Below are 12,453 nucleotides of genomic sequence, written 5' to 3' on the forward strand. Positions count from 1 at the left end.
CAGGGACTTTTCTTTGAAGCTGGGCAATTTCGAAGACAGAAAGGGGTTTATGTATTGGACCCCAAACCCCAGACTTTAGATTACTTCAAGGATTCAAGAGGAACTTCTGCCAGGAGAAGAGCTGAAGAGCTGAGAAGTGCTGCCCCCGCCTGCAACTGTGCTTTGTTTGGCTATCCTGCAGTTGCTACTTCTACCTGTGAAAGAGGACAAAGACTGGACTTTGTTGTGCATTCCTGCTTGAGCGGTATCTCCAGGGGCTTGGACTGAGCTTGCCTCCTGTTTTTGAAGCATCAGGGACAGCAAAGGCTTCCCCAACCAGTCTCTGAGTCTGCATACTCTGGACTCTTGCTTGCCAGAGAGAGGGTGCCATTCCAATCCTGGGCCCCTGGAAGTGAATTTCTGGTAAATCCTGTGAAACGACACCGTACGACTCAGTGCGACTTCACTAAAGACGCCGCTGCATGAAACCCGCACCGCCGGCCGCACCTGGATCCATGGACCTCACCGAGGCACAACGACTCCACTGTCACTTAGGCCCAACGTCACTGATGTCCACACGAACTTGTGAGTTTGAGTGTCGTATGCCCGACGTTCATGAACCCGGCTCCGTCGCAGCTCCTGGGACCTCGTACCGGGATCACGACCCCGTGTGGAAGCCCCACAGCATCTTGACTTTGCCGGACTTCGACTTTGCTGCAGGTGCCAAAGGACCGACTCCTCACAACCAACTCCACTTCACCTCCACTGCTCTGCAGCAAGGACCCGACGTCTCTTTGTGACACCTCCACTCCTTCGCCCCGTAACAACAGATCCGACACCGCATCGGATCCAGCAACGCCTCGCTTCCAGACTCCATGCACCAACCTATTTTCCACACATTTTGCTAAGGTACTGTACCTGGTGGTCCATGTGACTCTGTAAACTACGCCAGTGGCATTGCATTGTATTGGCCGGGCCCCGTGGGATGGGGTCCATGGGGTCAAAATTGGCCTGGTGAGTGGGTGCACGACCCTCTCCACTCACAAATAAATTAAATATTTATGTCAGGCCCCTGGGGATGGGGGTCTGAGATTGGGCAGGGGGGTGCCTCTCCCCAAAAAAATGAAATACTTTGGCTGGGCCCCAGCGAAAGGGGTCCCTAGGGCAGAGAATAACCTGGGGAGGAGTGGCCATGAAGGGTTAGGTTGTTATAGGGGTTGGCCGCAGGGACTGCCTGCAGGCCAGGCCCTGTGAGCATCCCCTGCTGCGTACGGAGAACGGCCTTGCGCAGTGCAGGATTGGGTGGTTATAGAGGTTGGCTGCAGGCCCTTCAGCCAACCATTGCCATTCACAGCCTTCAGCGGTTGGATTAACGTATAGTAATGAAAATTACTTTACGTTTAAAAAGTGCAGAAAATCACTGAAAAAAACAATTGTTACAGGGGCGTTATAGTTAGGAAATAGAATATAAAAAGCTTTAGAAATTCACTAAAAATACCAAAGGTTACAGGGACGTTATAGCTAGGTTCTGAATTTACTCGTACAAAACCATAGACATTCAGCAGTTATAGTTAGAGATCTTTCAAATAACTATAACTCGTGCCCTAAGTTAACTATAACTCATACCCTTGCCATGCACCGCTAATTACCCTAGATATTACAGCACTCATCACAACTTCTATAATGGCATTAAAAATATAAATAAAACTTTAGCAGTCAAATTATTCAGTAAAAAAAACTGTTCATGGCGGGGGCGCGAGTTTTTGTTTATAATAAAAAAGTGCAGTCAGTGTCAGTTGCAGCCTAATTTGCTAATGGACAGTGTGTGATAAAGTCAGGCTGGAGCTACAAGCCTAGCGCAAGACTGCCGGAGAAGCCATTCCGAAACCAATTCACTGCATATGCCAAAAGGTTATATTTGAAAATGCAGTTTTTTAAACGCCCATTGGTTTATATCTGATGTGTGAAGTGAATTTTATTATGCTTTGGGAAATGAATGCACTCAAAGTATTTTTTACTTTTAAGGTTATTATTGACTTCTAACTCTATGCTAATATAGATACACTACTCATAACATATCCACGGACAGGTGCTGCTCTTCCGCTATGGTGGAGGAGTGTCACCCCCATGATCCCTCCCCACCAGCAGCAGCAGCAGCTGCAAACCTTTAAAAATAAAGGGATAATAAATTATGTTTTTTATGATCATTTTATTTTTTAGAGGGGCGGGGCCAATGGGGTGACGAGCACTGAGGGGAGTGCCCATGTATGTTTGGCCGGCCATCTCGGGTGGGCCAAACACACAGGCGCACAAGGGCTCTCTCCAACCCGGCACTGTGTTGTCAGATTGGAGAGAGCAGACCCAGGCTCCTAGTGTCCCTTGGAGCACCCAGCCAGGGCGCTCCAGTCAATCATGACACTACTCTGAGCAGCGTCATTATTGGCCGCAGGGCAGGCTGGGAGCCTGTGCCTGTACTGGGCTGGAGAGTGGCGGCGCTTAAGGTAAGTTTTTATTTATTTATTTTGTTTTCTTTTATTCCCCCGCCTCACTACTTTGCCAGACGCGACTGTCCATGGACCTCCTCAAATGCAAGATGTTTAATTTTCTGTGGGATCTTGTCGGGTTTATAGTCCCAGTTATTCATGCTTCATACATGCCAGTGGCGGCCGGCAGCTTTAGGAGGGAGGGGGGCGGGCAGGGCACACACACACACACTGTAGGAAAGTACCATCTTGCCTGGCATGTTACCCCCATATTTCACTGTATATATGTTATTTTAGTTGTATGTGTCACTGGGACCCTGCCAGCCAGGGCCCCAGTGCTCATAAGTGTGTCCTGTATGTGTTACCTGTGTGATGACTAACTGTCTCACTGAGGCTCTGCTAACCAGAACCTCAGTGGTTATGCTCTCTCATTTCTTTCCAAATTGTCACTAACAGGCTAGTGACCAATTTCACCAATTTACATTGGCATACTGGAACACCCTTATAATTCCCTAGTATATGGTACTGAGGTACCCAGGGTATTGGGGTTCCAGGAGATCCCTATGGGCTGCAGAATTTCTTTTGCCACCCATAGGGAGCTCTGACAATTCTTACATAGGCCTGCCACTGCAGCCTGAGTGAAATAACGTCCACGTTATTTCACAGCCATTTACCACTGCACTTAAGTAACTTATAAGTCACCTATATGTCTAACCTTTACCTGGTAAAGGTTGGGTGCTAAGTTACTTAGTGTGTGGGCACCCTGGCACTAGCCAAGGTGCCCCCACATTGTTCAGGGCAAATTCCCCGGACTTTGTGAGTGCGGGGACACCATTACACGCGTGCACTATACATAGGTCACTACCTATGTATAGCTTCACAATGGTAACTCCGAACATGGCCATGTAACATGTCTAAGATCATGGAATTGCTCCCCCAATGCTATCCTGGCATTGGTGAGACAATCCCATGATCCCCCGGGTCTCTAGCACAAACCCGGTACTGCCAAACTGCCTTTCCCAGGGTTTCACTGCAGCTGCTGCTGCTGCCAACCCCTCAGACAGGTTTCTGCCCTCCTGGGGTCCAGCCAGGCTTGGCCCAGGAAGGCAGAACAAAGGACTTCCTCAGAGAGAGGGTGTTACACCCTCTCCCTTTGGAAAAAGGTGTCAGGGCTGGGGAGGAGTAGCCTCCCCCAGCCTCTGGAAATGCTTTGATGGGCACAGATGGTGCCCATCTCTGCATAAGCCAGTCTACACCGGTTCAGGGATCCCCCAGCCCTGCTCTGGCGCGAAACTGGACAAAGGAAAGGGGAGTGACCACTCCCCTGACCTGCACCTCCCCTGGGCGGTGCCCAGAGCTCCTCCAGTGTGCTCCAGACCTCTGCCATCTTGGAAACAGAGGTGCTGCTGGCACACTGGACTGCTCTGAGTGGCCAGGGCCAGCAGGTGACGTCTGAGACTCCTTCTGATAGGCTCTTACCTGTGTTGCTAGCCTATCCTCCTTCCTAGGTAGCCAAACCTCCTTTTCTGGCTATTTAGGGTCTCTGCTTTGGGGAATTCTTTAGATAACGAATGCAAGAGCTCATCAGAGTTCCTCTGCATCTCTCTCTTCACCTTCTGCCAAGGAATCGACTGCTGACCGCGCTGGAAGCCTGCAAAACCGCAACAAAGTAGCAAAGACGACTACTGCAACCTTGTATTGTTGATCCTGCCGCCTTCTCGACTGTTTTCCTGGTGGTGCATGCTGTGGGGGTAGTCTGCCTCCTCTCTGCACTAGAAGCTCCGAAGAAATCTCCCGTGGGTCGACGGAATCTTCCCCCTGCAACCGCAGGCACCAAAGAACTGCATCACCGGTCCTCTGGGTCCCCTCTCAGCACGACGAGCGTGGTCCCTGGAACTCAGCAACTCTGTCCAAGTGACTCCCACAGTCCAGCGACTCTTCAGTCCAGGTTTGGTGGAGGTAAGTCTTTGCCTCCCCACGCCAGACTGCATTGCTGGGTACCGCGTGATTTGCAGCTGCTCCGGCTCCTGTGCACTCTTGCAGGATTTCCTTTGTGCACAGCCAAGCCTGGGTCCCCGACACTCTAACCTGCAGTGCACGACTTCCTGAGTTGTCCTCCGGCGTCGTGGGACCTTCTTTTGTGACTTCGGGTGAGCTCCGGTTCACTCTTCTTCGTAGTGCTTGTTCCGGCACTCCTGTGAGTGCTGCCTGCTTCTGAGTGGGCTCCTTGTCTTGCTGGGTGCCCCCTCTATCTCCTCACGCAATTGGCGACATCCTGGTCCCTCCTGGGCCACAGCAGCATCCAAAAACCCTAACCGCGAACCTTGCAGCTAACAAGGCTTGTTTGCGGTCTTTTTGCACGGAAACACCTCTGCAAGCTTCTTCATGACGTGGGACATCCATCCTCCAAAGGGGAAGTTCCTAGTCCTCTTCGTTCTTGCAGAATCCACAGCTTCTACCATCCGGTGGCAGCTTCTTTGCACCCACAGCTGCCATTTCCTGGGCATCTGCTTACTCCCGACTTGATCGTGACTCTTGGACTTGGTCCCCTTGTTCCACAGGTCCTCTCGTCTGGAAATCCATCGTTGTTGCATTGCTGGTGTTTGTCTTCCTTGTAGAATTCCCCTATCACGACTTCTGTGCTCTCTGGGGAACTTAGGTGCACCTTGCGCCCACTTTTCAGGGTCTAGGGTGGGCTATTTTTCTAATCCTCACTGTTTTCTTACAGTCCCAGTGACCCTCTACAAGCTCACATAGGTTTGGGGTCCATTCGTGGTTCGCATTCCACTTTTGGAGTATATGGTTTGTGTTGCCCCTGTACCTATGTGCTCCCATTGCAATCTATTGTGACTATACATTGCTTGCACTGTTTTCTATTGCTATTACTGCATAATTTTGGTATTGTGTACATATATCTTGTGTATATTTGCTATCCTCATACTGAGGGTACTCACTGAGATACTTTTGGCATATTGTCACAAAAATAAAGTACCTTTATTTTTAGTATATCTGTGTATTGTGTTTTCTTATGATATTGTGTATATGACAACAGTGGTATAGTGGGAGCTTTGCATGTCTCCTAGTTCAGCCTAAGCTGCTCTGCTAAGCTACCATTTTCTATCAGCCTAAGCTGCTGGACACCTCTTCTACACTAATAAGGGATAACTGGACCTGGTGCAGAGTGTAAGTACCCCTTGGTACCACTACAAACCATGCCAGCCTCCTACCCACACACACACTCATTCTTTCACACACAGACACACACGCACGCACGCACATCCATTAACAACACTCATACCATTCAAACATGCACGCACCAAACATTCATTTTAAAACATCACACACACTCATTCTTTCATACACGAACGCAAGCACATCCATTAACAACATTCATACCATTCAAACATGCACGCACGCACCAAACATTCAATTTGAAACATCACACACATACACACACACACACTTACCTTTGGCCTCCAGGTCCCAGGAGGGTTGGGACTGCTGCCTTCCCTCATTGGCTGACATAAGGTCAGCCAATGAGGGAAGGCAGCAGTCCCAGCCTCGTCAGAGTGGGATTGGGTCAGTGAGACTGCTGACCCCACCCCACTCTGTGATGAAGTGTCACTGATTGACACTCGCCCTGGGCACTTCAGGGCTTAAACTGAAGCACCCAGGGAGAGTGTCAATTGGTGACGCTTTCCTCTTCACCCAGGGGAGGGCCTTGAGGCACCTTTGCTGAGCTGAGGAGGTCACACCCATTGGAGCTGTGATCTCCTCAGCCCAGCAAGGTTCAGCTCAGGCAGCCAGGAGTCTGCGCAAATCACGCATGTCTGCTCCTGGCTGCCTGACCTGAACATGAAGAGTGTCTGTCAGGCTGACCTTTGTTCAGCCTGACAGACACTCTTCATGGGGGCGAAAGGTGGGGGGGCGTGGCCCCTCCGCCCTAAAGGACGGGCCGCCACTGATACATGCTCTACCTCACATAGCAATGGTTGAATCTCGTTTTTGGCCACACATTTAATTGTAGAGGCACCTCTGTTTGCTGTATAATTGAACAGACCTTTGTTTCTTTTTGTATCATCTCTTTCTCTTATCTCTTTTTTTGGATAGACCCTGATATTCTTAATGGAGTTTACATGTCTGAGGCCTTAAACCCTGTGTTTGTGGAGAACTTCCAAAAGGACCCAACATTAACTTGGCAATACTTCGGCAGCTCAACTGGCTTCTTTCGCCTCTATCCAGGTATGGATGCTTCGTGCAACAAATAGTGAGCCTGCAGTTAACTATAACGTGTAGCTTTCAGATAATACGTACAAGAGATGTCCTCTCGCCTGCCACTTCTTGGAATAATGTTGCTCTATCTAAGTACATGATGAGGTGATACCGTTGTTGAAGACAACTCATTGGCAGTGTTACCGCTAGGTATATATTCCAACTAGTGTGGGCAAAAATGATTACGTTGCATTCATAATCTGGTTAGAGGCACCTAAAATTTGTCTTTCACAACAAACCTGTATGTGACACTGTGTAAATGTTATGCAGTTCATCCCATACTCTACAGTGAAAGAGTGGCGTGCAGTCTAGATCAGCAGTGTGCCAGGAGAAAGAACAGTAATGCAGAACAAGTCAGGTCTAGAACAGTCGTGGAGAGGTATTAATTACTTTGAAGAAGGGCAAGAAAAAGGTGGTTAAAAATGGAGTTGGGATAGGAAGAATAATGAGGAGAGAAAGGAGAAAAACTAGGGAAAAACAGCAAAGTTGGTGCTTTGGTTCTAGTGTGCCAATCACAAACATTCATGATAATACATTCATCGGACGGCATGGATAAAGATGGAGATCCTCCCATCCCAGGGACTTCCTGTGACATCAGATTCATCCATGTCATCATATCCTTCATATCTTCATGCCATCAGACCCTGGATATTCCTTGAATTCCAGTGCAAAAACCGCCTCTTGGATTTCTGCTGTCATGAGATCCTTATCCAGTTCCCGTGAATTATCTATCATTGTGATGTCTCCTTAGCAGCTGTGTCATTCTGTGAGCCAGGATTAGCATCTTTATGTGAAAACAATTTCAGACAGAAGACACCTTTGGATTCAGCAAAGTGTGCATCCCATTACCACTCAGTCTCATTAAAATCAAATGTCACATGGGACTCTATCCATGTTTCCCATTCTTACTTCCATTAACTCACTGCAAAGGGATCGCCTTTAAAATTCTTTATCCTACCATTTTAATTTACGTCTAACTTCCTTGATTTCTTTTATTAGCTCAGTTTTTCTTACCAATATCTCTAGAATCCGAGGATGTGAGTTCAATTTGCATTGATAAAAAAAGCTGGTCATGGTAGACAAATGTACCAGTTCAATTCATTCTGCGAGGTCGCCTATCTGCTGTGTACCGCGCTGTCTAATGTTCATCTCTTTCTTTGCTTACGTTGTACAGTTATTGGATTGCATCTATTGTGGCCTCCTGAGTTTTGCCTCCTTCACTGCTGTTGTACAGCAGCTGCACTTATTGGATCATTAAATGCAAAACAAATGTATTTCTTAAAAAGAAATCATGTGCCACTAAAAATAAACTCCTTGTAAGACGTTGACCCATTTTTATCGAAGACTGGTTATGGATGTCATTGGTAGGAATCATGAGGAAGTGGATTTGTTGTAAGTTGTTGTAAGTTAAATGGCAGATGAAGGTCAAAAGAACTGCCAAACACAGGCAAACCATAGTCTTTCATTGGTCGTCATTGTTTAACCATAGTTTACCATTGTAACAACTCAATGACAATCACTGACACTATATTATTAGAACTAATGTAGGAGATGCTGATAATGTTGAAGGAGCTCATTATAAAATTTTGGTCTCACTCTACCTCTCTGACTCTGTTTCTCCCCTTGTTTTTCTGTCCTCTTGTTTTTCTGCCTGTCTCTTCCTCCTGTTTGGTCCTTTTCTACCCTTCATATTCTTTCGCTGTGCTCTGCTACTTTCTTTGTATCTCTCCCATTCTTTTGTTCTCTCCACCATTTCCTCAATGTCTCACTCTTGATCACCTTCTCTGTCTACCACATTCTCATCCCTCCCTCTCTGATTCTGACTCTTAAAATTCTCATTCCATCTCTCTCTCCTTTAATTCTCTCTCTGTGCAGTTCTTTTGACACCCCACTTGGCAAAAACGTATACCAATAATTAAAAAATAAAATGAAGAGGTGTAGACGCATGATTTAGCTACATAATATATATTTTATCCCCATCAATGTATTTTTAGGTATCAAATGGGTGCCTGACGACAACGGGGTAATCTCATTTGACTGCAGGAACAGAGGCTGGTGAGTTTTCTGGTTATTTCTTTCTCATTATGTTACCCTGCATCACTCGGGGGATATGTTTGTTTTTATTCATCCTTTTAATCCATAACATTGCCATCTGTTTTTGTCACCGCCCTTTACTGCATGAGGGAGAACACACAGAAGAGTGATCAGCAGATGCTTTTCAGTTGTTGCAAACTGTGAACAGAATCTTCTCCATGCTTTAGAGGTTTGGGGTCTCAGTTAGAGGTGGGCGGTAACAGGACAGCCGCACATTTTTAACAACTGTCCCACCTTCTGCATCACCCACCTCACAATGCGGGAGATGTTGGTTCGCAGGACAGTGCAGCCGCTCCAAGTCCTGCTTCTAGAACAACCATTGAGTGCACACAACATCTGCATTGCGTTAGAGACATTATCCTATTTGGAGCAGCCGTGGGCGCCAGTCCCAGATGCCCTCTACGTGGTGGGAAAATACTCCCAGCACTTCAGGACGTTCCTGCTTTTTTCCAAATGCAAAGTCCAAGCTTGGGTATGCCACGCCGCCAGTTATCTTCACAGCAGCGACTCCCTTTGTGGATATAGAAGCAGCTTCATAGGAAAAAATGCAGAAATGTTGTTAAATTCATGATTCAGTGACCCCGCTGCGGTTGGGCTGGCAAAGACAATACTTCCACCGCCAGGGTCATACCGCGTCCAGGTCAACAAACTCCAAATTACTCCTTAGTACGCATGAAAGGTTAAAAGTAATCTCTTACTCTCTGAGAATGTCCCTAAAACCTAATCTGGTGGGTTAGATATTGCTGTGATGCACCCATGGCAAGAACTGAGAAGTGTCAAACATCATACTAGGTCGCCTTTAAATAGCCCAATTTAATTTCCATCTTACCCGACCAGGATGAGGACACTCACAAATGAGAGTGAGCATCATGTTGAAAGTCTGAGTGGATCAAACTCACCCTGGCTTTGTGAGAGCTCCTGAATCCTAGAGTTCTGGGATGGCTGCAGTGCTATGGGGAATGTCATTTTTTCTGCTGGTGCAGATCTAGTCTTGACTTACCCACGTAGCCTGACCACGCTCATTCTGCGCTGTGTAACATTCTCTGCTAAAAGGCGGTGTGACGGTAACCCCAGTGTACAGAGGACACTTGCACCCGCATGCTGAGCAACTGACTCACTAACAGGGCAGTGGTGTCGCGGGAACCTAGAAGTGATGGAGCCGGATGGAAGGAGCCCGCATAGGAGGAGAGTGCATTTGCCTTCAAGCTCCCTCACTAACTAATGAAGCGGCGTGGTCTGTCTCTTGCTACTTCAGCGTGGCATAAACCAGATACCATACAATAAAACAATGTACACTTTGATGAAATGCATAAACTTGCCTCCGGCAATCTAGAATCAGAGCACTTGGTACTTTATTAAAGAAAAGATATAACGTCTCAATCACAACAATTTACAAGTTTAATTCACTTTGGCTTCCAATTAATCTACACAACACAAATCTGCCTACGTTTTTTTCTGCCATGAATGTAAAGTGTTACCGTGCAATCTAACCATGCCGAAATCAAAGTGTGTTACACAATTCAGAGCTGAATGGGAAACCAGCAGGTACCAGATCAAATAATGCAAGAATGCAAAGGTGCTCTGAACACTGCATTTGAGAAAATCCTGCAAATGGCAAAGCCTTTGCCTGGTGCAATGGATTTAAGGGTTTTTCTCCAGCTCGACTTTCCACAGTTTTCATTGGTTATTAGAATAGATTTACAGTGTCCAATGAATGTTAGGTAGAACTATGTGGCTGCTGTGCCTTTTAGCTCGACAGGACTCACTTTGGGAAAGATCACCCTTTAGAGAAGGATTGCACTTCTTATGTATTATGCTAGTTACTGACCTATCGTGACAATTACTGTCATGATGCTCGTCGACACTCCACAGTGCAAAGTGTTTCAGTTATTTATCCCCCCAACTTACACCAAGGACCAGGTTCACATTTATCAAATACCCGAAATACATGTATGTTTGTATAGAAAGCATTTATGAGGTTTATGTTAAAGGCAGCAGTGTCATTCGTTATTACTTTTACCAGAAGTCACTTTGGCTTAGAAAGATGTGACTCTCTCCATCATTCTGCTTTCAGGGCTGCAGAGGAGTCCAGCTTGTGGCACTGAACTGCTGCTGCCCTGAACTGCCAGCCAAGTTAATATTGTCGTGTTCTGTACCCAACTGCAGGTTTCTTTGAGGGGTGGCTTAGAAGTTACACTGGTACTTTTAACAAGAAGATCACACCACTGAAAATATTTTTGCAGATATCTAATTGTTTCCTTGGCTGTCCTGTGCACGCAGCTTATCATTTGATCTAAAATGCAGATCTCCTTTGCCCAGGATGCAGAATGCTATGTCACACACGCTGCCCACATTAACCCAGGTTACCTCTACTCTGCAGGGTCAGAATTAAAGGTTTTTCCTGGCCCACAGCCACCTTCCGTTCTGTGTCTATTCATTAAAGTCCTCATTACCAGTTATCATTAATACATTATTCCAGTCTCCGTGCAGACCACGTCTCATTGGGCAGGCATCTGTTTTACAGTGATATTTACAACCGCTTTCATCAAATTACATTTCCAGTCGTTCTCTTTTTTTTTTTTTTTTTTTCACCAGAAAACTCGGTTTCAGTTTATTTCGTATTCCTTTTTTTTTTTCTTTTTTTTTTTTCAATTCTTTATTAAACTTTTATAAGTGAACAAATAATTATAGATTGTACAAAAAGATAAAGAAAGAACTTAGATTCACATAAAAGAGATTCCAGTGTACAGTGAGATGTTTAGATATTTTCCATAAATAAAACATTGTTAATTATATTATATCTGATATTCCTGACAGACAAATAATAAGCAAATATATATTATGTCAAAATGATAAAATATATTATTACAAAGTTACACTTATCTACAACCTAACTAGAGAAGAAATAGAAAAAAATTATTGTCAATAATGTTGAAAATATAATAATGGCATGAGATATTGTTTGTGAATTATTGAACATTTAAAGAAATACACAAGAGAAGTGAAAATATTAGCTAGTCAAGAATACATTCCATATTTGGTCAAATTGTTGTAAGTTATCGTTTAATTTATATAGCATTCTTTCAAACTGTGCAATATCAAACATATCCTTTAACCACATTTGAGTAGATGGTAAAACATTAGATTTCCAAAAACGCAATATATTAACTTTGGCTACACTAATTGCAGTAGAAAGCCATCTATATAGATGTGAGGAAAGTGTACCTAGACCTTGGGTATCATGTAGTAAAAATAGGCGAGGTGATTGTGGGGAGATATTGGGCAATACTTTCCTTAAATATTGTGATATTTGTATCCAGAATGGTTGGAGTGCAGTACAGTTCCATAGGATGTGAACGATATCACAATTGGTTTGGTCACATCTCCAGCAATTGGAATCATTACTAAGTTTAGCAGAGTAGAGTTTCGAAGGTGACCAATGCCATCTGTGTAAAATTTTGAAGTAATTAAGTTTCATCCTTGCATCACGAATCCCTTTATTATAATTCTCTAAAAGTTTAGCCCAATCTTTATCTGTATAGGTAATGTTAAGTCGTGTAGACCACCAAGATTGTAGGTCTTTGGATGTATTATCTGAAAAAGATTTATCAATTAGTAAAGAATA

General features: G+C 45.2%; 1 protein-coding gene across 1 annotated transcript in view; it reads left to right on the plus strand.

Annotated features, from left to right (window-relative positions):
* The window catches only part of CACNA2D4 (calcium voltage-gated channel auxiliary subunit alpha2delta 4), an 861,469-nt gene that overhangs the window by 272,017 nt on the left and 576,999 nt on the right, over positions 1-12,453 (plus strand). The window contains exons 6-7 of the mRNA XM_069228087.1: positions 6,573-6,704; positions 8,729-8,789. Of these exons, the coding sequence (XP_069084188.1) occupies positions 6,573-6,704; positions 8,729-8,789 (193 nt within the window). The remainder of the gene's footprint in view (positions 1-6,572; positions 6,705-8,728; positions 8,790-12,453) is intronic.

Source organism: Pleurodeles waltl, chromosome 4_1 (genome assembly GCF_031143425.1).
Source record: "Pleurodeles waltl isolate 20211129_DDA chromosome 4_1, aPleWal1.hap1.20221129, whole genome shotgun sequence".
Lineage (NCBI taxonomy): Eukaryota > Metazoa > Chordata > Amphibia > Caudata > Salamandridae > Pleurodeles > Pleurodeles waltl.